General features: G+C 36.5%; 1 protein-coding gene across 3 annotated transcripts; it reads right to left on the bottom strand.

Moving 5' to 3' along the window:
* Window positions 1–5966: 5966 nt before the first annotated feature.
* Window positions 5967–26092, bottom strand: LOC128026340 (gamma-aminobutyric acid receptor subunit beta-1). 3 transcript variants are annotated; one of them, XM_052613373.1, is made up of 9 exons: window positions 25240–26092; window positions 24799–24890; window positions 24608–24675; window positions 13850–14070; window positions 11758–11840; window positions 8582–8716; window positions 7635–7787; window positions 6974–7224; window positions 5967–6776 (listed from the first exon to the last, which is right to left on the bottom strand). In XM_052613373.1, the coding sequence occupies exons 1-9, from the start codon at window positions 25338–25340 to the stop codon at window positions 6429–6431; spliced, it is 1452 nt and encodes a 483-aa protein (XP_052469333.1). In that variant the 5' UTR covers window positions 25341–26092; the 3' UTR covers window positions 5967–6428. The 3 variants fall into 3 exon arrangements, with proteins under 3 accessions (XP_052469333.1, XP_052469334.1, XP_052469335.1); XM_052613374.1 differs by having other exon boundaries at window positions 24799–25098; window positions 25240–25358; XM_052613375.1 differs by lacking the exon at window positions 8582–8716.
* Between the last annotated feature and the right edge of the window lie 900 nt (window positions 26093–26992).

The raw sequence follows: 26992 nt of genomic DNA, 5'->3' as shown, positions 1-26992 counted from the left end.
AATGTAAATTAGGATCCAGTTTCAAACGTATATCTATAAATCTATACAGTTAATGCGTTTACTGTTCATTTATAATTAAGTTATTATATTGTTATAATTGTGAACTTTTAATTTGAAATGTTATACTTCCGGGTGTCGTTTTAAGTTGATGGGAATGTGTAAAATGTGACAACATTGGATTAGTTTGTTAGACTTTAACACGTAAATGTAATGATCAGCATGTAAAATGTATCATTAGTAAATCCCAGAGTGCAGCGCAACATCCTGAAGAAGCGTCACTGGCAGAAGATGAAGTCACGTGACGCTCGATCAGCTGACATCGTGGACACTGAGGAAAACGACTGACACCCATGATAAAATTGCTCGAAAAATTACCCTCTGAACAATGTCCTAAAGTAAGTAACGGCAGATTTCTACACATAAAACTATTTATATAATAACACATAAGCACAAATAGATGTAGTGATCTGTTCTCATATGAGTGGCACAGTTGTACTCCTTAATCATAGTTTAATAATTGAAACAGTCTAATAATTTTAAAAAAAATTAAAATAATCATATTTTTAGTTGTATATTTACCAGGTCAACCACACCTGGTAAATGAAAATTATACACAATTATGCAGCTTAGCATGCAATGCAATATTTATGAAGTTTAAGAAAACTTTTAGCATTGTTGTGCTTTTGCAACATTACCAAATCTACAATACAGTAGTTAACTTATTACATTCTTTGACAGTAAAAACAAAAACTGTCAAAATCATTGTCGGCTAGAGAATCTGACTTGCAACCCAAAGGATGAGGGTTCATTTTTAATAACGGTAGGAAATGTAGTTGAATGAACATCGCTGTCTTCCACCCTCATTACTGTGGTGCACTTGAGCAAGGCACCGGACCCCCAATTGCTCCGGGGTGCCACAAAAGTTTGCCCATTGCTCAGGTGTGTGTTCACTACTCACAAATTGGGTATGAGTATGGGTTATCATACTTGGCCTATACGTCACATCGTCACTTGAGTAAAGCACAATAAATAAATAAACAAATACATAAAAAAAGACCCAAAAGACCCAAAGGTGCATTTTTATTCATTAACTTGGGTTAAACTAATTTTACTTTGTTGGATCAGCAGCTATGCTAATGATGTCTGTATTTTGTTTCTATGTTTCGCCTAGGATTTAAACAAGCTCCAGTCTGGATCCAGAACACCTGAGAAGAGATGATGCTGCTGACCCTCAGAGGACCCCAGATGATGCGACCTTGAATCAACAAACAGAACTAACAATTATTGCTAAATGTGTCACTGAATCATATAATAACTTAATCAATAATATTGATAGTTCATCGTCCAGCTGACTACGTCTTATATTATTATTATTATTATTTTTATTTTTTCTAAAATCCTGTCAAATGTGCACAAACTACTAGCTACTACTTAATATTGTAGAAACATAATTTTCTGTAAAGTTGATTTGTAACGATTTATTTTGTAAAAAGCGCTATACAAATAAACTTGAATTGAATTGAACAGTGCCAGAAACTGGTTATTATAATATTTGTTCTGTTAAAACTTATATGCTTATTTGTGACCCTGTAACAATATTTTGCCTCACATGCGTACCTGGTAGACATTATTTATTTTTAATAATATTTTGCACATTTGTTGTTTAATTTGATGGAACGACTTTACGTGTGGGCCACAGAAAAAAAATCTTACTTGTGAATTTTTTTTTTTTTTTTTGATGCACCCTAATGCACTGGGTACTATTATTATATTATAAATATAGTATGTTTTTTGCATGGCTAGTTTTAATACATTAAAGTTCATCTTATGTTTACCAACTTATTGAGCAGGGACTTTACTGACCCTTGAAGTATTAAGTATTATGTCATTATAAAAATTGCATTTCATTCCTTAAAGCAGTTGAAAAAAGGAATGTAGTTTCTTCTTTTGATGTATCAGTGATAAAGCTTGTTTATTATTTGTAGAGGTTTAATAAAGTAAAAAAAATAAAACATAAAAAATACTTGCAGGGGCCCCTCACCCAAACTCTGTCAACAACAGGGACTCCCTAAAATAAATATGCTGTATTCTTTGTATCTATAATATCTTCAGTTAATATCAGTTAACATAGATTACTACACATTTAATGATCGTTTTATACTATTATAAGCCATGTTGAATGATCTAAGAGTTTTTGCTTATGTTTATAAATTTCACTACAATTGAAATATTTTAATACATTGAAACCCAGTATATTGGCACATCAGTCTATCAGTGAAAATCTGTGTGTGTGTTTGTAAGAAACTTATTCACCATTAAGCCATTTTTATCTTCAAACCATTGTTTTTGTCCAAAATACGAGTCCTATATCCATATTATTTCTTTCTTCAATGAAGTCTGAATTAGGAGAGAAATATGCAAAGATAAGGCGCTGTTTACAAGTGAAAACAATTCTAAACAAATATGTGAGAAGAAAACAGGCTGTCCTTTCTCGCTGGAGGAAGCGTTATTATATACATGGACTGGTATTTTGGCTGGAAGCAACAGTCTGAAGTTAAAAGGACCTTAATTGTGGATTTGTTTAGCTTTTTTCTTCAATATATGTTAAAGGATTGGAATTGAGTTTTTAAAATGTTAATGGACTGTAAATAGACAGTAGTGGTACCCACACTTAACTCTCCTGCATGGCATTTTGTGTCCTATTCTAGGTTGTGTTTCAATTGAAATGAAGATACCAACCAAAGATGGTTCTGTGCCATCATACTTTCAAAGAGAGGATTTCTGAGGTCTGTATTATGAGACGATGCCTGCATGTGGGCAAATGGAAACCTTACGGATAGAACCGGGAACCTGTCAGTGTTCCCTGCCTGAGGTGTTCATGAATATTATTGTTCAAGCTCCATCATTATGGACTACAGTTGACTTGAAGTTGTCTAGGTAATGGTTGTAGGGTCGTTTTGAGGTGGAGTATTTTGCACAATGAAAATCTATATGCCTGCCACAGATCTTGCTTTCAGTTCTCCATGCAATGCATTTTGGTTTCACATCCCAAAAAATTGCCTTTGTAAATAAAGTATCTAAAAGCATTAAATTACAACACTTGTGTTGTTCTTTTTTTGATAATGCAAGTTAACATAATGACTAATAGGCAAAAAAAGGCAGAAAGCCTCAGACTTTTTCATGCGATAATGTGACACATGACTCCCTTGTTATCCTGATTAATAGGTTAAAGTTTAGATGTCCAGTCTGCACATGTTGAAGTGGATTAAATCAAGTTTGTAGTATGAATGAAATTTTGTCTTCATTACTGTCTGATCATCCTAATAGTTCAAATTCCTGAAGAGTCAAGGGCGATTTGTTTATGAGAACAATTAGCCCTTTTTTCCAATCCTCAGTTAATTCAGCGTCCATCATTGACTTTTAGACTTTCCAGCTCACAAAATGCCAATGCCATGTGGTTATGCAACAAGAAAGCAATATAGTACAAAAAACAGCTCTTCACATTAAGCTTGGTGAGATATTTTATTTAAATTCATTCAAAATGTCTATGATTTAAAATAAAGTATCCTTAAGAACAACTGTGGAAGCAGTCCCAGCCTTAAATACATAAACTCAAATACAAGCATCTTGTCTCATTAAGTGACAGCAAATTATCCATCAACCCACTCCACTGGCCAATAGCATGAATGCAACTGCAGAAATCATACACCTGTTTACAAAACACTTTTTTTTCTTTTGGCATTTGCTTTTGTAGGCATCCCAAGCCAAAACACAATGTATAAGTGATAGATAGCCTATAAAAATATCAATATAACTTCACTCTTATGTGTATGTGTTTGTGTATTCATGCTGATTCTGGTTTGAGCATATGTGAATAAGCTTTGTTTTTACATTGACACTCTTGATTAGCTTTAATGGAGAATTTCATAAAGTTAATTTACTTCTGGACAAAAACAAACCAGATGATGCCCCAGTCAACTTGTCACTGAAACAAAAAGAGTGTTGCAATGCAAGCAATTCACTTACTTGCCAAACGCATTTTGTGTATTTATAATATACTGAATATTAATGCAGGGCATTGGAAAAGGCCTTGAAAGTACCTTTGCTTTTGAATATGTGTGCTAATATTACTTTTATAGAACAGTGGAAATCCATTCAGATTATTTCGACTCTGCTGTTGTATGCTAAACCATGTAAAATACATGATTTTTTCTTTTTTCTTAAAAGGCACAAGTTCAGCCGTAAAGAAGGAAAATCTAATTTGTTAGTAAGTCCTATCTGCCATTTTGGTGAGCTTGGCTAATATATAACTCGCAGTGAATAGTAGTTTAAAGCTAAATGCAAATGTGTTAAATACTGTAAATACTGTGAAGTCACTTCCTATATAAACAGATATAATAACTGCATCCATAAAACACTGCCCATATCTAAAATCATAGCTACATTTCAATCACAATCGTTTTGGGAATGCTGTGTCAAATACTGAACAATGGGAACTAATATATCACTTTCCTGAAACCACTTTTGCCTTTTAACCTCTTGCTAATGAATTAAGATTTTATATATTGGGCTCTACATAAAACACAACTTCTGCTATAAATGAAATAGGCAGGATTTGTTGGTTTAAAAGAAAAAGTAGAGAAAAAGATGACGACATCATTCATCTTTCAATACCTGATATATTTTTATGTACAGATTTTCCTACTGTGTGGACGTTAAACTCCCATCCTGCTTGTCATCATGTGTTGTTATACTGATGCAAGGACATCCGTTCCTGGCAGACTGACTACATTTAATAATAGAGAACAAGTGTCTTCATATAGACACACAAGCTGCAGACAATATATATTTTTAGATGTACTCTAAACTGAGCCCTATAAATACTGTAACTCAAATTATGAGCTTTAAACCCATTTCTTGGTAGCAGAGTATTGCTAAAGTCTTACTAAGACAAACTACAATATGTGATGTGTCTAAACTGAGGAAATGCTTTTATGAACAAACTTACACAGACGGTTTTGATTTTAAAGTAATGTTCCAGGTTTTCATTCAAGTTAAGCTCCATCAACTGACTATACAATAATTTTTGAAGAAATTACTGTTTTAGGTAAGGTAAATTAACTTATATTGAGCAACTGTAAAAGTATATGATAGTCTTGTAAGTGGAGTTTGCTCTGTGTAAGCAGTGTACAACTGATACATCAATTTCAGGTCTCCATGAGCATATAATCCTACAATTTTTCAGGTTTACTAGCATGTCATGCCAATATAAATTACTTATGTTGTGTAGTATTATTATTTCAATTGCCTGGCTCATGTACTTCCCCTGTTAGTGTCTTACAGTAACCTCAATTAAATACTAATACCACAAATACCGAACAGAATTAGGCTGATGCTTCAAGACTTACTAATCTTCCTAATCTTGTGCTGGGGTCACATTGACCTCAAAGAGAAACCGTTTCACTATACTGAATAACTATTGGTTTTCTAAAAAAAAAACTAAATGCTTACATTGTTGCAAAAAAAGGGATTAACGTTTAATAAAATCTACATGGTTTGAAAGCACCAGATAAAAGTAACTTGCAATTATTTATTATAAAAACCTGAGGCATGAGTTACAACTATTTTCTGTGGTAAAGAAATGTATGCCACAAATGTTGTTGATAGAGCTTGTTATAAACCAAGAACATCCCTTTAAGGCCTTAATGGGACAGTTCACCCAACAATGAAAATTCTGTCATTTACTCACCCTCTTGTTCCAAACCTGAATGAGTTGCTTTTTTATGTTAAACATAGAAGATATTTTGAAGTTTGCTGGTAATCAAACAGTTGGTGGTTCCCATTGATTTCCATAGTAGGAAAATAAATACTATGGAAGTAAATGGGAACCACCAACTGTTTGATTACCAGCGATCTTCAAAATATCTTCTTTTATGTTCAACATAAGACAGCAACTCGTACAAGTTTGGAACGACATGAGGATGAGTAAATGAGTACATTTTTGGGTGAACTATCTCTTTAAAACAACTTCCAAATGCAGTTTTAAAGATTTAAGCCTGTCTGATATAGCTGCAGTGCAGTCGTCTCTAAAGAAAAGCCTTTTTTTTTTTCAACCCACTGTGAATCTGTAGTTTCAGCAGTCAGTGAAACTGATTCTACTAAAGCAAAGTGCAAAAATCAAGTGACAATTTAAAAATAATATTTGCAACATCTACATTAAACACCTTTAAATGTTGGGTAGTAATTTTTTCTTATTTAAAAATTAGAATATAGATTTAAATGATATATTCTTTATAGTTTAATCATTTACAGAGAAGGGTTACCTACAGGATGCACCTTTTCCTCCCGTCTGACTGACAGTCAAAACCAAGAGGAGGGTAAGAGCCTGACCTGATTTGTGAATGGCTGGGTCGAGTCAGTGCTGCTCCCTAGTGGACATAATACAACCAGTATACTAAGTTAAAGAAGGTGAAGGTGATGGGAAAGATGACACGTGACCACTTGTCGATGGAGTTTACGTCTGTCAGGTCGGGAATCTTCACCCTTAGCTGAGCGGCTCGCCTCCTAAGACGACTCTTTTTTCGTGCCACTGGCCTCTCGACAGAGGCAGTGGGCCGGCCGTAGAGGTCCCGACCTGTGAGGGGCTTTCGGTATTGGATGCTGGCACTATCATAAGAGAACATGGTGTTCCTTGGGTCCCCAAGAGCACCTAACATCTCTGCTCCACTAAGGCGCAGGTCAAGGTTTGTCAGGGGAATGTTTCCACGGAGATCAAACTTTAATGAAAAAACAAACAAATATATTAATAAATATTAATTAATAAAGTTAAGAGGAATGCTTTAGAGATTCTTCTCACAAAAAGGTTTATACATTGTACATTATACAGTGGATATTTAAATTGAGGCAGATAATTAATTTCTTGTTATGGCTAATATAATTTAAAGAAGTGTAGGTCAACAGGTCAAAGACCCACCTGAACTTTGTTACTCTCCATGCGACACTTTTCATTGTTGCTTTTTGTGGCTTTTTCTGCCACTTTCTTCTGCAAGTGTGGACCACGGCCGAAGAATATGTAGTTGACGAAGGCATACTCAAGCAAGGCCAGGAACACAAAGACAAAGCAGCCCATCAGATAGATGTCTATGGCCTTCACATAAGGGATCTTGGGCAAAGTCTCCCTGAGATGAGTGTTGATAGTGGTCATAGTCAGCACGGTGGTGATCCCTAAAGAGAGTCAGAGTTAGAATGTTTCAAAAAGCTAAACATTTAAGAAGCATTGGAAGAAGTAAGGTGAAGCACAATGAATGTGTATGACTTTGGACGGTGTGGAGTACTGTGTCTACCTCACACACACACACACATTTGTTTTTGTGAAAAGTGGGGACATCCCATAGGTGTAATGGTTTTTATACTGTACAAACTGTATATTCTATGGCCCTTCACCAACCCTACACCTAACCCTAACCCTCACAGGAAACTTCCTCAAAAAAACTCATTCTGTATGGTTTAGAAGCGTTTTGAAAAATGGGGACATGGGTTATGTCCTCATAAGTCACCCTCTCCTTGTAATACCTGTGTCATAGCCATGTCATTATACAGAGTTGTGTCCTGATATGTCACAAAAACATGCACACCTAGTGCAACTCTTGCAGCGGAGGCATCATAGTTGATCCAGAAAGAGACCCAGGACAGGATGGTGATCAATGTTGAAGGCATGTAGGTCTGAAGGATGAAATACCCAATGTTTCTCTTCAGTTTAAAACTGAGAGACAGACGAGGATATGACCCTGAAAGTGAGAAATGAAAGTACTGTCAGTGTGGTACACAAACAATTCAGATGGAAAACCTTACAGTACACCAGCATTCAAAAGTTCAGGGTCAGTAAGATCTTTTAATGTTTTTGAAAGAAGTTTCTTTTGCTCAACAGGGCTGCATTTATTTGTTCAAAAATGTAATTTATTCATGTAATAGCAAAGCTGAATTTTCTGCAGCCATTACTCCAGTCGTCATAGCCACATGATCCTTCCGAAATCATTCTAAAATGCTGTTTTGATGCTTAATTTTTTCATGGAAATATGGATATATATATATTTTTTTTCAGAATTCTTTAATGAACAGAAAGTTCAAAAGAACAGCATTTATTTGAGATAGAAATCATTTGTAACATTATGTCTTTTCCGTCACTTTTGATACATTTAATGTAGCCTTGCTGAATAAAAGTATTCATTTATTTTTTTTAAATCTTACTGATGGTAGAGCATATAGTATACAGTGTGGTTGGTTGTTTAACATGTCCGTCAATCAGATTCCTTTCTAAGTGGACAGGTCTTGACAAAAACAAGCTGTAAATTGGACCAGACTTTATGTAACAGCCAGCTCTTTCTTTCTTTAATATCAGAACAGCATAGCTACACTACACACATATCATTTTTTCTGTGCTTACAAATAAAAAACAACTTCATTTGAATGATCCAGGTTTGAAGGCAATCTTGGCATACAGTAGTTCTGAAGGACAGAGGAGTGCTGACTCATCTTTAAAGATGAATATTCATCTCATGAACATGCAGGGAGAGCACTGCACCTGTGGCAAACACCGCTTTCTTAGACAGTGTTTTATAATCAATAATAGAGAATTGCGGCAGCTCAATGTTGTCCACCCCCGTCACTGAACTTCCTCCCTGCCAGTAGAACTCAATGTCATCTGTGGTGTAGCCATCTGAGAGACAAAAAGAGGGACAGAAACATTCACAAATACACATATAGTCACAAAACAGCACGCTGGCTCAATGGGAAAGCTGCTCCTCTCACATTCCCACAGTCTTTGTTGTCAGTGGTGTAAATCAGCATGTGACTGCAGTGAGAACACTTGTGTGAGAGGTCTAACTGACAAGATTGTCCCTGCAGACTCTCTGCGCTTATCTCCAGGAGAGCACAGTACTGCAGAACATTAAAGCTTAATTAGAGGATGAAGTCTTGTGATAGTGAATTCTCCCTGTTCTTTATTAAGTTAAATCAAAAGAAACATCAGCCTAGAGTCCTGAGTGACTGGAGCAACGCAATAATCCTCTTGAAGGTCTACTGGTGTTTGATTAATTGTCACTGTTTTCTACAAATAGTAATACACTTTGGTTGCATAACCTAAATTGATATTCAGATCACTTGTAGTAAAAAAAAAAAAATTAATAGTAAGTTAACCAATGAACGGTTCCACTTTTTGCATTAAGCCCTGTTACATGTTTATCTTTATTTATTTTTTTTAAAGTTAAAAAGGGCATTAAATAAATAAAAGATCTATCTACATCCATCTTACTAACTGCCCAAATAATTGTATGAAAAAAATTATCAAATTTGTTTCTATATATTTTTTCATTAAATATAAGCTTATAAATAACTACAAATTTCGATTATAAGCTAAATTATAATTATAAATTATAAACACTGTTACCTGGCACATTATGTTTATATTGTTTTATAATAGCTTGGAATGATTTAATGATTATTCCTGAGCTGTACTGACATGTTTACTTTTGTTTTGTAAAAAACAAAAAGTTTGTAAAGGTGGCAAAATCAGCGTCTTAAAATTAAATGCACCTGACCAGGGGTGTGTTTTCCAAAACCATAGTTGCTAACCTGTTAGGAACTTAGTTGGTTGGCAATGGGAAATTGCATTGCAACCAACAAAGTTGCTAACTTAGTTTGGGAAACACACCCCTGATTTGTTTAAAGGGGTCATCGGATGCCCATTTTCCACAAGTTGATATGATTCTTTAGGGTCTTAATGAAAAGTCTGTAACATAGTTTGGTTAAAACTACTCAATAGTAGTGTAAAACACCCTTTTTACCCTGTCATAAACAGCTCTTTTCAGAGCAAGCCATTTGTAGCATTTTCCTTTAAATGTTAATGAGCTCTGCTGACTCCGCCCTTTTCTTCCGAGCCACTCCCTGAGGGGCTGTTTACTTTAGCAGCATTTATCGTGAAACTTGCCAATTAGCACATTATTAGGAAAGGCCATTTGCAAAGATTCATTAAAAAGCTTTATACTCACTTCTGTTGGTGAAGCTGGACCATCAATGATTTGAGCGAACATAGACACATTTATGTAGATCAGGGGTGCATTCCCTTCAGAAACAAATTTTATCCACTTTGCTTCAGCGACTCAGATGTCGGGAGTAAATGACACCTGCTATATTTATTATTACATCCAACAACAGAACACCTCAATAACTTAGGAGCCATTCTTGTCTACATCTGCTCCAGTGGTAAAACAATGGTGAACTGATGAATGCTCACTCAGGGCGGGTCTAAAATAAGATAAGTCTGTGCTAAAATGCCACTGTCAATCAAACTATCGTGGGAGGGGCCTGTCGTCAGGAATCTGAGATCGGCTCGTTATGAGGAAGGGGAAATGATTTAAAGAGATAAAAAAAAAAAACACTGGGTGTATTTTTATCATGTGTACACACACATTGCCAACACTCATTTCAGTTCAAACAACTTGAAACATTGCATGTAGCATCCGATGACCCTTTTAAAAGGATATTCTGCCCCAAAAAATGACAATTCTGCCATAAATTATTCAATCACTAAGATATTTTGAGAAATGTTTTGAGAAATTGTCCATACAAGTGAAGTCAATGTTGATAACATTCTTAAAGGAGCATTGCGTAGGTTCTGAAATTTCTAACCATTACTGACACCAGTGGCCGTTAGAGGAACTGCATCCAGTCTCATGCTCGTTCTCAGTGCGCACGCTTTTTTTTTTCTTTTTTTTTTACTTATGAGGAGTGTCTGTGGGTGTCTGAATTGTGCCGGAGGCTGGTCGCTTCTTTCCATCCGCAGAGTCCATTTGAAAACACTATTGCCGCTGCTTACTATAATGGCTGGTGTGCCGTACGGTTGTAAGCCCAAGTAGAGGAGAACGCGCATGACGTCACATTTTGTGAATTTTCGCGCCAATTCGGGCCCCGACTCCTCCACACACAATTGAGCCTACAGGCTGATAGAGGCAACCGTGGTGGACAGTCGAGGTGTCATTCTTTTTTTTACATCATGGTTGGCTCATACCTCCACATAGCTCCTTTAAATAACTCAGTTTTTTTAAACAACACAACGGTAAGTAAATGACAGTTTAAATTTTTTTGTGAACTATCCCATTAAGAACACCCTATTTTTCCAACATTACATTGAGTCTGATCTTGTCCCATGGATGATGTGCATGTGGTGAAGGTGACATGGTTTATGTCTGCTGTGATGCTGGTGTTGAGGTTTCTCCTTCATGCTGTTATATGCATCTCAGAGCTCTGACATGACAGCAACCTCACAGGGCTACGGCTGTCTGCCCAACAGAGCAGACACCCAATTACAAACACTGTCTGTCACACCGAGAGACAAACTATAAGAGATGGAGTAGAGGAGGGGAAAGAGTGCAAAAACAGAATAAGAGTCGCAGGGACAAAGAAAGATGAAACAGAGACATTAGTCAGCATTCTCTGCAAGTGTTTTTCATGATAAATGAGATGATGCATAAAATCATTATGATTACACAACTTATTGCACCAGTATTTTTGCTACATTGTCACAAAACTGTTGCATGCAACAGCATGCAATAAAGAAATTTCAGCATCTTTATGTAATACTTATAGTGAATACTGGACTAGCATGTTTGGTAGGTTTTCTCAGTTATTACTGATACAGTATATGTTATAAACTGTGACTATACATTCAAGCCAGCTGAGTCATTCACAAACAGCACTTACAACTTTCAATCTCCAGCGTGCAGTTCTGCTCATCCAGCGGGTATCTCCGCAAATCCATCATGCATGCAGCTGTGGTAGTTATCCTACAGACATGAGGTAAAAAAACAACACAACGATCAACAAAATTACAATAAAGCAGAGGCTTAGAAGGTCTAAAGTACCGGTAAGTATGAGTCTGATTTTCAAACATACTTCCGTTCTATTATTTTAGAAAATGTGAACTCTTGTCCAGATGTCAGAGGTGGTAAGCGAAACATTTAAGTTGTACATTTCAGAGAAGATGGTGTTAATACAGCCACCTGCTTGCACCTGTAATGAGATTTATATTCAAAGCATTGGCTGCTCAGGAAAGCTTTGCTGAACTTTAATTCATGCTGAACTACTGCATCAATGATGCTGGAAACATCAGTGCAGAAACACTGCGTTCCTTATTCCACTCTCGTGTGTCATCCCTCTTTATTCCACTGCTGTGTAATTGCCTTAACGCCATCTCAGTCATGTCTGCAGCCCCTTTTTAAAATGCCTATGGCTGGACCTTAATTACACAGAGCTTTAATTAACATGGGGAAACACACGCGGTGGCCTTTCAGTGCATGACCGCTGCACTTTTAGACAACTTATGATGGAATTGCTTCTTAACTCCCTAAGTGAATTTTGGTAAAAAGCACTTTTTCTTGACAAACACACAGTCTCCACCCTTACAAAAACACACTTTTGGTTACCTTGTTATACTGTATTGTTTTTCTGAATGGCAGAGAGATGGTTATCTAATCAGTTGTCACATATATTTATGGATACACACTCACAGGTGCACAATGCCATAGAGTAGCACATGTCTATACCTCTCAGGCATAGTACATTAGATATAAATAATGCAGTACTGAGCAAGATAGAGAGGGAATATCCGTCAGATAAAACCTGCACATCTAATGTCACACTCCAATGTGTAGGGAAAGAAAGATAGGACTGCAGCATTCCTTCTGCAAAAAGACACTTGACTTGAATTAATATTTTTATTTAGTTTTGACAAATTTAACAGTGACTACTGAAAGTTATTTCTCTTTTAAAGAGTCTTTAACATACCAGAACTGATGCACCCTTTTTCTGTAATAGAAGCTCGACAAGCCCAATTGCATAAGATATCAAAGCATATTTATGTTTCTTCTTCTTAAAAAAAACAATAATACTTTTATTAAACAATGACTCATTAAACTGATCAAAATATTTTTTTTCCATCAGTTTATTCATCAAACAATCTTCAAACAAATTATGACTTATACAAAAATATTAAGGAGTACAACTGTTTTCAACATTGATAATAATGTTCAAATCATCATATTAGAATAATTTCTGAGGGATTATGTTAGACTGAAGACTGGAGTAATGACAGAAATAAATTATATTTTAAAATATCAATTAAGAAAACTGTTTAAATGTGATAATATTTCACAATATAGTTATTACTATATTATTCAGACTTCTTTAAAAAACTTGAAACACCCCCACACTTTAGAACAATTGTATACAGTATTTACCTGTGGTTTACATTTTCGGTTCTCTTACATATCTGTTTATAATTATTTAGCTTATTTATTTATAATTATGATAAACAATTTGCTGTCTGGATGAATCCAATCCAGGGTCCAGATCCAAACTTTGCTCTGATAATTACTGACCTCTATCTTAGACAACTGGCTCAAAAAGATCTGTGGTCCCATGAGCAAAAATGGAAAAATTTCAACCTGTGTTCTTCCATAGGGCTTCTGCACGAGTCAAGCAACTGCCATTGAGATGAATAGGATGCAAATAGAATAGCCTGGTTTAACCAGGACAGAGACAGTCTCATCTTTCTTTGCTAAACAGACCTTAATATATATTCCCTGACTGAGACAGGATACACATCTCTCACTGGGCCTTAAATTCTAAAAAAGCACCATCAGGACAGCCAAGGGAATAGGGTCAGCCAAAAATAAAGCATACACATGCAGACAGAGATAAATGTAAAGATGCACATTCACAAAAGAATCAAACATTAATATAATGCATGAGAGAGAGAAGATAAAAAAAGATGCACAAACACAAACTCACTGACCTGAGACCATAGAGCACAGTCCCATCAGGATGCAGACGAATCATGCGGTTCTTCACTGTGACCCCATGGACAAAAGATTTCTTGTCATTTATAAAGTAAGTATCAGGCACCCAGAGTTGATCAGCCACTCGGTTATCCAAAGTAAGATTGAGAGGAATCCCTGTGTAGGACAGACGCTTATCACGCCAAGACTGCTGGAAATACATGGTGATGGTATAGTCCTGAAAAACACACACAAAAACTGTTCATTTCATCCATTCCACACCTCAGACACATTTATGCCAGACTGTCACAGCATTAGATACAAAAGATGAAAACAATTGGCTTTTATTGTAAAGAAAGACAGCATAAGCACATATTTTAAACAAAACGTGTTAAAGAAAATGTAAAATTAATAATGAAGAAAAAAAGTGTTCAGATTCTTTCTGGTTGTCAAGTTCACCACGGCCTTTAAGGGTACTGTCCATGGAAAACTCGGACCTCCTAGTGTGGCATTTATTATTAAAAGAAGGCATGCATTCAAGTTAGAAACAAGGTTTATATTGTGAACAAGAAACCAAACTGTATGTCTGAATTCAAAATTAATTTCTATCACTTATTTACACATGGAACCAAGCAAACCATGAGATGAGAGATAAGTTATATACATCACAGCTTTAAAATGACTGAAATACAGCATATCAATACAAATAACTTTCAAAATCATTCATTATGATTCAATACAGACTTTATATATATTGTTATTCAAAGTATATATCTATACAGAATAGATAAGTGTTTTCAGTAATGTATCAAATAAACTTGTCTTTTTTTTAACATAACAATTCGGCAGCTCTAGTTTCCCACTCATAAATATGACTGCTCATGCAATGACATTTTTAAGTGTTACTTCAGAGTATACACATAAAAAGATAAAAATTTAAATGAAAATTGAATGTTTTCCAGTGGTTTTAACAGTTAAAACGTGAATGCTTGTTAGCACATGCAAACACAGCCCACTAACATTTAAAGTAAATATGTCACAAACTAAAATGGACCACTGCTGTCCATCTTGATTCCCTTTTCTGTCTGCATTTGTAATCTCAGGGAAGACATCTGTATCCTTCTCTGACATATCTGGCATAAGTGGATGTTAACCACCTTGAGGCTAAGCTTCACTTCCCCATAGCCAAGACCTTGCTAACCCTGTTTTTCTCAGCTGAAGGTCATACAGCCACTGCCTCCGGATGTGTAAAATCACAAAGTATCATCCAAGATGACAAGCTCTCATTTGCAGACAAAACAATTATAACAACTTTGTGGCCCTGGTGCTTCATGCTCCACAATAATATAAATAAATCTGTATTCATCAATGCTTTGAAGTCAAGTTTACCAAGTCTGAAATGAAACAAAATGAGATCCAGTTCCAACAGTACATCCAGATGTGAAACACTGCTCTCCTCTCAGTAATTGCCACTTACATGACTATGCACTTCATTTAGGTTTGCTCTGAAAAGGAAAGAGTCTCTTAAGATCCCAAATGTGTAGGGACTAACAGTAAAGTCAAAAGTTAAACTGAAAAAAGCAGTCACATTTGCACAGAGGCTTTTGCTTCAACTCCATCCCCCAGTCGCCACGTTTCTCAGCTGAATAAGTGGTGAAACAAATTAAGTTGAGATCCCATTAAACCAACATGATAAATGAGAGTGAAGGTTAAACGGAGTGGATTCTCCCTGTCTCTCAGACACTTACAAACCCCTATAAAAAAAAATCATATTTTAGACTATAATAAAACTTATGAAGCTAATGCAGTCCAGAATCAACTTTATTCAGCTTTTAAAACCAACAATGATATAGAACAAAAAGACAGCACAATGACTTCCGACATCGTTAAATAAGAATTATAATTGTGGACCATGACTTCCTCAACTTTTTTGTCAGACATAAAATATTTACTCAAGTCAAGATTTTTCATTAATTGGTTATTTAGGGTTCACTGATGATGGTTTATGTTCACGTGACATGCAAGGTAACAAATTAATATTTGATCAGCTATTTTATTTTACTTTGCAAGTTTAATTGTCATGTGGTGCTACGGTGCAGGAGCACACAGTTGTAGGAGAATTTTACCACTTTGATTCATCCAATTGAAACAGGGAACCACACATAACAATGCAGACATAAACAATTACAGACAAGGGAGGACACAATGGGCTAGAACTAAATAGGGTAAATTAATGGGACACACCTGGGAACAATGCAAACTAATTAATCAAACACAACTGGAAATGAATTCACATGACGAGGACAGGAACAAGAAGGACCAAATAAGCAAAACAGGAACTTACATGTGACATTAATACTAATGTCTTCAATTACTCACTTTCTAATGTTGATCCCCTAGCTTATAACATTTCAAGTAGAACTATTAAAACAGAAATGTTGAAAAGTATGCGGATGGAAATAAAGAGAACCTTGTGCACTCTGCATTCCCAAATTTGCGATAAACTCCCTACACATGCAGAGACTGAGTTTGTGAGAAGCCATATCACATCTAATAATCAAATAGTGGAGATTTAGAAACAATAGTGAAAAATTTACTTTTGACTATAATATTTTCTTTGTACCTGTCCATGTTGACATTATTGCTGTGATTGAAACAGGACAGTTCCATCCCACACAAATCTAGTTTCAAGAAAAGTATGAAATTAGCGCTGAATGCCATGTGCAATTTATTGCCCGACAGTTTAAGATACAAACTGTGTAAAATAACACTACAAATTAAAGAGACTATCTGAACTGATGAAGCTAAAATAAAATATTCAGAAAACATTATACTAAATAGGCTTAATGTTTTTAAGTAATTTAATTTCTGTAATTTTCCTTTTTTATTTAAGCATTTGTGCAATCGAGCTGGTCATATTCCTACGTTTAGCCCAAGATACTGTTTGCTGCAATGCAGTAAAATTTGTTTCAATCAATATTAACCCAGGGACTATGCAACATACTTCATTAAATAGGAACAGCAGTGATGATTAAAAATGATTATTGAAAATAATTTTGATGAAATCAAAGTAACCTCCATATGTGTGATGTACTAAAAGCACTTCAGATGGTTCAGTAGCCCTACAGGGGTGCAGGTAGGTCCTGTCCCAGCACTAATGCTCCTCCAAACTCATCTGTACTAGTCTCTGTTAAGATTCTTCTCACAGAGCACACGCACATCATCCAGCACAGTTTGCAGATTAAAAAATGCCTATGCAATCACTTCATAACATGCCTTTGGGGGTAAAAAATGTCCCAAAAAATATTTTTATTCTGAGACAAAGTACTGCATATATCCATGACCCTTTAACTGAATTTTAGAAATGCTACTATGACTAAGAGCTTGTTAAAAATAACAAGTGACAAGAACTTTGGGATCCTTCAAGAGGGACAGATGATACATGCAGTTTCGCCCACATTTGGCATTAAGTATCTACCATACTTTCTCCTTATAACCTCACTAAATAGTACTTTTGACATACTTTACCATACTTTACCATTCAAAAGATTGGGGTTGGTAAGATTTTTTTATGTTTTTGAATGAAGTTTTCTTATGTTCACATAAATTGCACTTTAAAAATACAGCACAAACAGTAACATCGTTAAATATTATTACAATTTAAAAAAATCAGTTTTAACATACTTTATTAAATGATGTAAATGTAATTTACTGCAGACTTCAGTGTCACATCATCCTTCAAAATTCATTCTACGTTGATTTGCTACTCAAGAAACATTTCTTATTATCAGTTTGAAAACAGTTGTGCTGCTTAATATTTTTTGTGGAAATTGTGATTTTTGTCCAGTATTATTTGATAAATAGAAAGTTCAAAAGGACACCATTTACCTGAAAGAGTCACTTTCTATCAATTTAATGCATCCTTGCTGAATAACAGTATCATTAATTTATTTTAAAAAATCGTACTGTCCACAAACTTTTGAACAGTAGTGTGTTTAAAATAAAATTATGTTTATTAAATGCATTAATATTAGTACTGTTAATATTATTATTCTATATTTATGTGTAAACACTTCATACAATGATTGTGATATTACACACATGGTCTTAATATCTGGTTTGGATTGTGATAGTTTTTAGAGTTTTATCTGTGGCTCAGTGGTAGATCATTGTGTTAGCAGTGCAAAAGGTTGTGGGTTTGATTCCCAGGGAACACATGTCAGGTAAAAAATTTTGTCCTGAATGCACTGTAAGTTGTTTAGGATAAAAATGTCTGCTAAAATGTGTGAATGTATATCAACAGGTAAAGGAAATGATCTTTCTTATAATATCAACCTTCATTTATAAATGAAACACATAGCTGCTCTTCATACGGGAAGGATGCAGCCCCATGAAGATGACAACACATGAGTGTATTTATGTGAGTGTGGCAGAAAACAGAAGACTGAAAGAGAGAGAGAATGGGTGTGCCTCAGGTTCACTTAGGACAAATGCCTCCTTCAGCTTCTATTATTAGAAGCAGCTGTTGCCCCTGACAACCGCTTAAAATCAACACTCCAGCACTTCAACTTCTTCACAGAGCACCCTGACAGACACAACATCATACACATATACACAGGATGAAGGCCATACTTACTGTATCACAGCCTTATCTGACAGTATAGTCTAAAAGGAACTAATTTCTCTTTGCCCATCACACTGAAGACATCGCAGAGGAACAGAAGAATAGAGGCTGAGAGAGAAACTCACTTGAGAGGATCACAACAGGATTAAAAGTAGCAAATAAAATAATAAAGAAAGAAAAAAGAACCTGAGGCTGAGGACAAGGACAGCTGGGGGGAAACAATCACTGGAAATCAATCTGCTTTGGTTTGGTGCAGGTTGCTGCAGCATTAAAGTTCAGGGAATTCGATTATTTAGATGATTGCTTTTTTTATAAATTGATGGTATACTGGGGGAAAAAAATTGGTTTACAAATAATTTTCACTCAGAAACTGCTAGTAAATTTCACAAATAAATACAAAGAAATGGCAAACTGCACACCGAATTAAACATGGAAGTCTTAAGTAGAGTTTAAGAATGAAAGTTTTCTTGTCAAGATGTACTCCAATAATCTTTTTACTTGCTATTTACTACCTCGAAAAATTTACTTAATTTTTAGGAACTGGTATGAATCATTTCAGAACCTGAATCTATATAAAAAAGAAAAAAAATGCATATTGATTAATGATTGCATAGACACAGCCCTAACTAGAATGAAGTTAGACCAAATGCAAGTAAATCAGGTTATTTGGTTATTGGATATTGCTAAACAAGCCATCTGGATATTGGTTAACATTATCCACCCAGCTGCTCCTGCAGTAACGTTAATGGAAAGTTTACTCAGTTATCGGGTCTTAAATGTTCTGAAAACATTCAGAAATAACATTTCAGACAGGTCCACTTTGTCAAAGTAGGTTTATTACAATTATAGCATACAGTTAGTGTTGGTGGTATGGTTCTGTTCAGGGCAAAACTCCCCTATGCCTGTCCACACAGCCAAGTCAAACCCTCCTGGGGTCCAGAACAGATGCAGTATATGCAAACATAATTACAATTCACAATTAACATGAGTTGTAGAAACTACAAAATACATGATAGAGAATACTTGCAATAAAGTGTACTGTATACAAAGAAGAAAAAAAATCAGATTAGATTACAGGTTCAGTTATGCAGAGTTGGGGTTGGAGGAGGGAGTTGATTTGCAAGCAGCGATGCGATAGAAGAGATGCTGGAGAATGGCATTTAAATGGACTGCTGTGATAAGTGTCACAACTGGATTGGTACATGTCAGGAACAGCTGACTATCAGCTGATGCGAGCTTGACTGACGTGGCCTGCCTGAAATAACGCAATGCTTGATTTTCATAACTTCATAACAGAATATTAGCAAAATGTTTCTTAAGAACATATTTTTGTTAGCTGAGTATTAGGCTGCATGGCCTAAGTGACATAAAGGATAGATGAAACTATAATATTTGTTATTAAAAAGACAATAATTTACATTAAGACCCTGAATGTGTACTGTCAAAGTAAAAGTAAATTCTATTTTCCTAAAGTCCAGACCAGTTGTTAAAAATAACACCAGCATCACACTGCAGTCAAGAGTCCGCATCTCACATCAAGCAAACTTAACATGTATCCTCACACTGCAGTCACGACGTGGTGAGTGAGGGCAGCTGAGGTAACCAGCGGTGTAAATTAACAATCAATGCAGGAGTGTACAAGAGTTGGCTATGCGACAGCACTGAGAACAGCTGACCTTCTGCAATATTCTTAGCGAAGCTGCAGTAGATTATCTTTTAGTTTAACGTCATTCTGCTTTTTCTCACTTCTCACCCAAATCACCTTCCTGTTCGTGTGATAAGGTTTGCAGTGCTCTCTGAACCTGGTTTTCTGTGCTATAAAAAGCAAAGCAACAGAAAACACATCTGCCGATATCTCTATTTCAAGCAAACACAAGCAGGAGAAAGGGGATGAGAGAGTTTGAGGGGAGGTGACTAGAGTTCAATTTCTGATTTCCTAAAAGCACTTGGGATGCACTGATGTTAAAATTCTGTCTGATAGCAATAAGATGATGATTATTTTCATTTAATGGACGATAACCAATAAATCACTGTTATTAAATGTTTATGCTTATATGCTTACAATTAAAAACAAACTAGAAAATTCTAGGCACCACATTATAATATTCAGAAAGAAAAAATAGTATTACTAAATTATTAAAGTTCCCACAGATTAAGTGAGCTTTAATCTAGATGTATCTAATGTAAAAATGAGGTAATCAAATTTCCAATATCGACTAATATATTATTTTTTATCAATAATCCATAAGTGATCTGATAAATAAAAAATTGGCATGGTAGCCTGTAATAGTGTTAACCTGCAATTTCAATTTCTGCCTGATCAAACCTTTAAAATTATTTTGTAGGTGTAATTTCATGCATTTATGTTAGTCCACTGGTTTTAAACAATATTAATGGCTTGATTAAACACAATATAGATGTGGAATCATATTTTGAATCATTTTTTTCCAGCCTACCTCCCTAAAAATCACAACAGATCTGAATGAAAGCTACACCTTTATGCTAGTCCCTGCAGAAACAAAAATGACAGCAACTACTTCACCAGACTTGACTTTTGTTTACATTACATTCAAACAAATCAAAATCAATTCTTGTGAAATTCACCATTGACCTGCATAAAAAGCAAGAATGGGAAACTAAGATCGAACTTCAAAATGGTGCATATGAACACTTCAAGATATCTTTGATTCCTTCTGTCCTTTCAACAGTGCATGTAATCAACTCTACATTATAAATCATGACTCGTCATTCATTTCATACTCCACCATAACATTTGTGATGTTTTATTGTACCCTGACTTTGTCACAAGAAATGAAACTCAAGTAAAATGCTCTAGGTTGTATGCTTATATACATTTAATCTAATAATTGTATATTTTATTTAAAAGTATATTCCTAGAGAAATATCTGTTTTTAGAGAGTCGTGAAGCAGCTGTTGCAAATGCTGAGTATCTCTCTGCTGCACCTCACTATCTCCCACCACCATGTGTCCTCCCTGAAAGGCTCCCACTTGCTAAAATAATTAATGTATGACAAACCACCACAGAGATGGCTTTTGTTCAGACCCGTTATCCATAATTCACAAAAAAAGCTTTTTCTAGCATGGCCAAAGTGACACACTGTCAACACAACCTCAACCTTAGACCTAAAGTATCCTAGAAAACTGCCAGAGTGCATCAGCCTTCAGAGTGGAAATGCATAAGGCTACACCTGAAGTTTATTTCAAAACACATTTTACTGTTATTCTTACTACTATTTTATCCCTTTGAAGAGAAAATGATTGGCATTAATCTCCAATTCAAGGCCATTATGAGGGAGTGGTTCTCAAAACTGGGGACTGGGGTTCACTGGGGGCCTTCAGCAAGCTTCCAATCACAGGATTAATTACATTTTATAAAAAATTAATTATCCAAAAAAATAAAATAAAAAAGAAAATATGGCCACTGATAAATAGTTTTTTTTTCCTCTCAATTTTATCTTATTTTTTATTGAAGAGCAAACTAATGCAGAATCTTTAATCTTATTGAATCCTATGATAAAATAATTGTGGTTACTTATTTACATCTACATGCCTAGAGCTAGATTTACTTACAACATTAACATTACATTTCTGATGTTAAAAAACTACCATCAGGATTTACTAAGGACACACAGTGAATTGATGAGCAATGAAAAGTTGTGGAGTGGACAGTTATTTTTGCGACTGACCTTATTGCATATGCATTTGTAGGAGTTTCCCTTCCAGATACAAAATGTATGGGAGGAGAGTATACAAAAGAATCATTCAAGTTGGTTTACAAAGATTTGCGGCCGTCAGTTTTATTGGTTTTTGCATCCCCAAGAATATCTTAACCCATTTTGCAACTGTGTTGTCAGTAGTGGTGGAAATTATGATTCTTTCAAGAGATTTGTTCATTTTCAGTTCGTTCACCAAAATGATTTGTTCAGATTCTTTCAGTGACCATTTCTTTCTTCGTATTACAATAAATATGCCAGCAGGTGGCGAAAAAGAGTGTAATATATGTTATGTGTTATGTGTTAAGTCAACAAACGTATTCATTTGTTACAAAAACTGATTTGGCTTTATTAATATGTGTGCATAATCGCTTTCAATATATAAAGTCTATTTACGTTTTTCAGATAAACAAAGCACAAGGTTTTCTTGCATTATTAGCATTTTAATTGTTTGGTCAGACAGTTCATATATTAGCCTATATATTCACATTCATAAATCGGGATTAAACGTGGAATTATGTTCTGTACGCTTAATATGAAAACAAGCGTATGTGCACAGAACCTATAACTTGGCTTTGCATTTTGTGAGATTGACATGCTAAATGGCCAACTGACCCAGTTTACTCTCATTAATTTTGTTCACGAACCAGATAAGCTATGTACCAGTTCATTCAACTCGTTCGCGAACGAGCTCTCTAGGGCTGCCTCCGAAAACTGAAAAATGCTGCCTTCGGAGGTCCCATTGCAAGGCATCAAGGCTTGTCCGAAATCAATATCAGCTTCATTTCCTGTCTCCTGAGATGCCTTCATCTGGCCGGTTTTTGAAGGCAGCATAGTTGTATGCTTCGCTGCCTTTGATATCCTACAATCCTGTGCGTTCCATTCTGTGACAGTTAAGCCAAAGAATAAAGATGGCGTCTGAAAGTTGCGGTAGGTGGTCAGTTTGTGTGTAAATGTATGTTTCTGAACAACGTTTTCCACTTTTTATGTAATTTCTAGCGAGAAATTAATATAGCAGTAATAAGAAATCCACTTAGTTATCACCAAAGCTCTCTATATTTTGCTGTAGATCATTAAAACATTACTCCGCCTCAGAAGCCTGTCCGAAATCAGTTTCATGAGGTGCCTTCGGGCAAAAACGCTGCAAAGTCATTGCCTGATAAGACAGTAAGGCAACAAGTCACCTGCCAAAGTTTTCCGATGCAGCATATATCTTGTTCAGACTAATGAAACTCGTTCAGTGAAGGGCGTATTCGTTCAATACATTCAACCAATCACATGCTCCGTCACATATCATACTCGAAGGCTATTGGCTTGAGGTTGAATAACTCTTTGACAGGATGAAACCCGGTTCACCAAGCTGCGCATGCGCTGCTAATAGCGCCGCGCTGCTGTGGAGGGAGGAACTTCAGTGAACGAGAAATATGAGTCAGTGGATTACGTGAACGAGAGCGCTTCGTTCACCTAAAAGATTCGTTCACCTAAAACATTTATTCAAAAAGAACGATTCGTTCACGAACGACACATCACTAGTTGTCAGTAGATTAACCGCACCTGATTATCATCGGCTCTGCTTGTTTTTGACCCTACAGTAATTCATGCCCACGCACCGATGGTGCAAGGACCCTATTGAAATTGCTCCGTTTATTATTTGCATTGCTCTTGGTAGACTGGGTTAGTCATTATGACTGCATTTGTGTTCTTTAATTTGCACATGGTCAGTAGATCACCAGTAACATTTTCCACTCTCATTTGTGTTTTTATGGGATTGCACTCTCACACTAATTTGCTCTGTTTAGTAAATCTGGCCCTTAGTTTCTGTTAATAACAAGGTTTACAATAATATGGTAGACAATTGGGGGAACCCCTAAGTCAAAAAATGTTCTAATCTATAGTACAGTATACCATTGGACACTGGCCAATAAACGTAGGCTAATTACACATCCTAAGATCCACTGACCATCATGATCATCTTCACAAAAATCATCTTCTATTTAAGGGTCACATTAAAATCACTGTTGTGTTTAAGCATCAATTACTTCTACCTACTCTAGCCTGTGGGTGTGCATATATATGGGGTCTTACAGTATGTGCATATTCCTATCAAAATTGTTTATTTTGTCCTTCTTTGCTGAGTCAGAGTAAAGGCTTATGTCAGTTCAGTTCCAATGCCAAAGCAATCATAATGCAAAATGAACACTATGCCTCTCTAATCTTACAGTCAGCTGTGCTTGTGTGTATGAGAGCAGGAGAGAAAACAGTAGCCTGTAGCTTTTTCCTGAGTTGACTACAACAGTAGAATCTCGAAAATATCCCACTTAATTTATCACTGTAGCCTTAATAGGTTGCGTTGACAGATGTCATTTTCCTTAAAAGCCCACCATCTATTAAACAAACAAAGAAGCCTGTAGACTCACCATGTTCACTTCTGACACCATGTCGATACTGGAGATGTCGATACTCATAACGACATCAACCGGAGGACCTGCAAAGCAAGCAGACACCACAATCTCTCCTACATGGCCTGATGACAGTCAATGATCCATCACAATGGTCACATCCATTGGCGAGAAGGGAAAAGTGTTTTAAATCAATATAAAGCCTTTACCTCCAAAGTCAGGCCTGAGACGGATGTCGTAGCCTTTGAGTAGTTTATCCACAGTGACTTTGACGTATGACATGTTGCTTGGTTCATTTACACTGTGGAAGAATTGTGTTATATTTAAGAAATTGTAACCCAATCGTGCCAGAGAAATCAGCTTAATCTTAAAATTTGGATTTGTGGAATAGCCAAGCTGGATTTAACTGTCTCCTAGACTAGCCGGTCTACCAGCCTGGTCAAGCTGGTCTTATCTGGTCTTCCTCAGCATAGCCAAGCGCGTGCTCATCTGGCTTTCAGCCTCAGCGTCTGAAAAGTCCCCAAAACCTCTTATAAAACCAGCCAATAGGCTGGGAGACCAGCTAAACACAGCAAACCGTTAGGCTGGTTTAACATGACTCCGCAGAGAATGCAGACAGACTGATCACACACAAGCACGTTATGCCTTACCTGTGCGCTGGTGGGCTGCGACCGACCGTCAAAGCCACGAGCACTAGGAGACACAAGATCCCCGCGCGCCAGTGATCCCGAGCGACCAGCATCCCTCTCATCACTGACCGAGAAGCAGTAGCTCAAAGTCTGAAGAAGCACTCCAGCAATTTCAGCTACACAGCAACGCATGCGCGACGACGAGACCAACATCAAAATACTACAAACGCAAAGAAATGAGCAACTCTAACGAAAACCTAAGTGGCGCGGCGTCTGTCGCGCTCCCCGGTGCTGACGCTGCTGGCGGAGCGTATCAGTATGCCGGTCAGATCCCATTGCCAGCGGGTCACTGGACACGACAGCTCATTGCAGTACTTCGCGTGTCTTCCTTGGAAATACAGAGGAGCTGAACGTACTGTCGCGCACAGATTATACGCCTAGCGTTTTCCCTGAGTGCGTAGTTTTTGCGGGAGGAAATGTGAGCACCTGAACGCACGCGCCGACTCAAGTGCTCTTTCGCGCCATCATTCAATTTGCAGTGCATCACGCGCCCGAGACAGAGTGAATAATTTGTTAGAAACTCGGAAAACGCATTAAGACACCGAGCACCGTGAGAAAAACGCATTAGGTAATAGCCTACCTGGAGACTGTGGGAATAATTAATGTGCAACGACAGAAAGGGCGCGTGGCCGCTGATTCGAGGAAAAAAACAGCCAACTGTGCTTTTGAAACATCGCTCTATATGCCTACCTGTAGCGATATGCTATTCAAACAGCGAAGTCAAACTGATTATTAGAGAATACTTTCAGCAATCATATATTATGAACTGAGACCAATTTATACACAAACCAGTTTTTTTAGCAATGTTTGTTGGTTTCAAACACTTTCTTAACAATATAATGTGAAATGAAAAAAAGATATCATGAAAACATTCAACATCATCTGTCATCATTGATAAAGTCGCTTTTTCTCATGAGATCGGGTTATGGTACAACAGGGAGAGATTCTCTGAAGCAGGTAAATTTCCAGCCAAAAGTGTCTGCTAAATTACAATATAAATAACTACATTGCTGTCATATGAACTCCTTTGCCTGTCAGGAACTAAACTACATGTCTTGGCCTTCGGGAGGACGATTAACTGTTTATTGGAGCAAAGAGTTTGAGACACGATGGCAGGCTGCTGTATTTTCATCCCCTCTGGACATTAAGCATTATGCCTGGATGCTCAGCCATGGTGTACAATAGAGAATAGGCTTGAAGTGCCTTCAAGCATTTTGTGCTAAGCTGAGATATCATGATGAAGAGAACAGGTATAGCAGGGGAGCCAAGGGGAATTGGGGAAGTTGTGGCCTAGTGGTTATAGAGTTTGACTCCTAACCCACGGGTTGTGGGTTCGAGTCTTGGGCCGGCAATTAAGTCAAAAAAGCAACTTTCAAAAAAGTCTGACATGTGAGCCAATTTTTCCCTTCAAAAACAAGGTTGTGAAGATTTTTACATCCTCAACACTCAAGCTACCGCTGCTGTCAAATGTCTACTCTACTCTTTCTCTCTCTCTCTCTCTCTCTCTCTCTCTCTCTCTCTCACACACACACACACACACACACACACACACACACACACATATATGTATGTACTGTATGTAGTAGTCTTTGTGTGTATGAAGCATCCGGCCCCCTCGTGTGTTTACATCATCAAATTTAACCCCCTTTAAAAAAACGTTTGGACACCCTTGAGATATAGGAAAGTAGGTTTTTGGGATCTTTAAATCCTCAAG

Source organism: Carassius gibelio, chromosome A13, assembly GCF_023724105.1.
Source record: "Carassius gibelio isolate Cgi1373 ecotype wild population from Czech Republic chromosome A13, carGib1.2-hapl.c, whole genome shotgun sequence".
Classification (NCBI taxonomy): Eukaryota; Metazoa; Chordata; class Actinopteri; order Cypriniformes; family Cyprinidae; genus Carassius; species Carassius gibelio.
Note: the sequence above shows the minus strand (reverse complement) of the source record. Positions and strands in the feature narration are given on the sequence as shown.

What these genes read in the sequence shown, in the direction of transcription:
- LOC128026340 (XM_052613373.1), bottom strand. Translation starts at nt 25,340, where the DNA reads ATGAGAGGGATGCTGGTCGCTCGGGATCACTGGCGCGCGGGGATCTTG. An exon ending in TCTCAGGCCTGACTTTGGAG is followed by an intron (nt 24,676 to 24,798) that starts GTAAAGGCTTTA and finishes CTTGCTTTGCAG; the next exon opens with GTCCTCCGGTTGATGTCGTT. An exon ending in ACTGTGCTCTATGGTCTCAG is followed by an intron (nt 11,841 to 13,849) that starts GTCAGTGAGTTT and finishes TCATGTCTGTAG; the next exon opens with GATAACTACCACAGCTGCAT.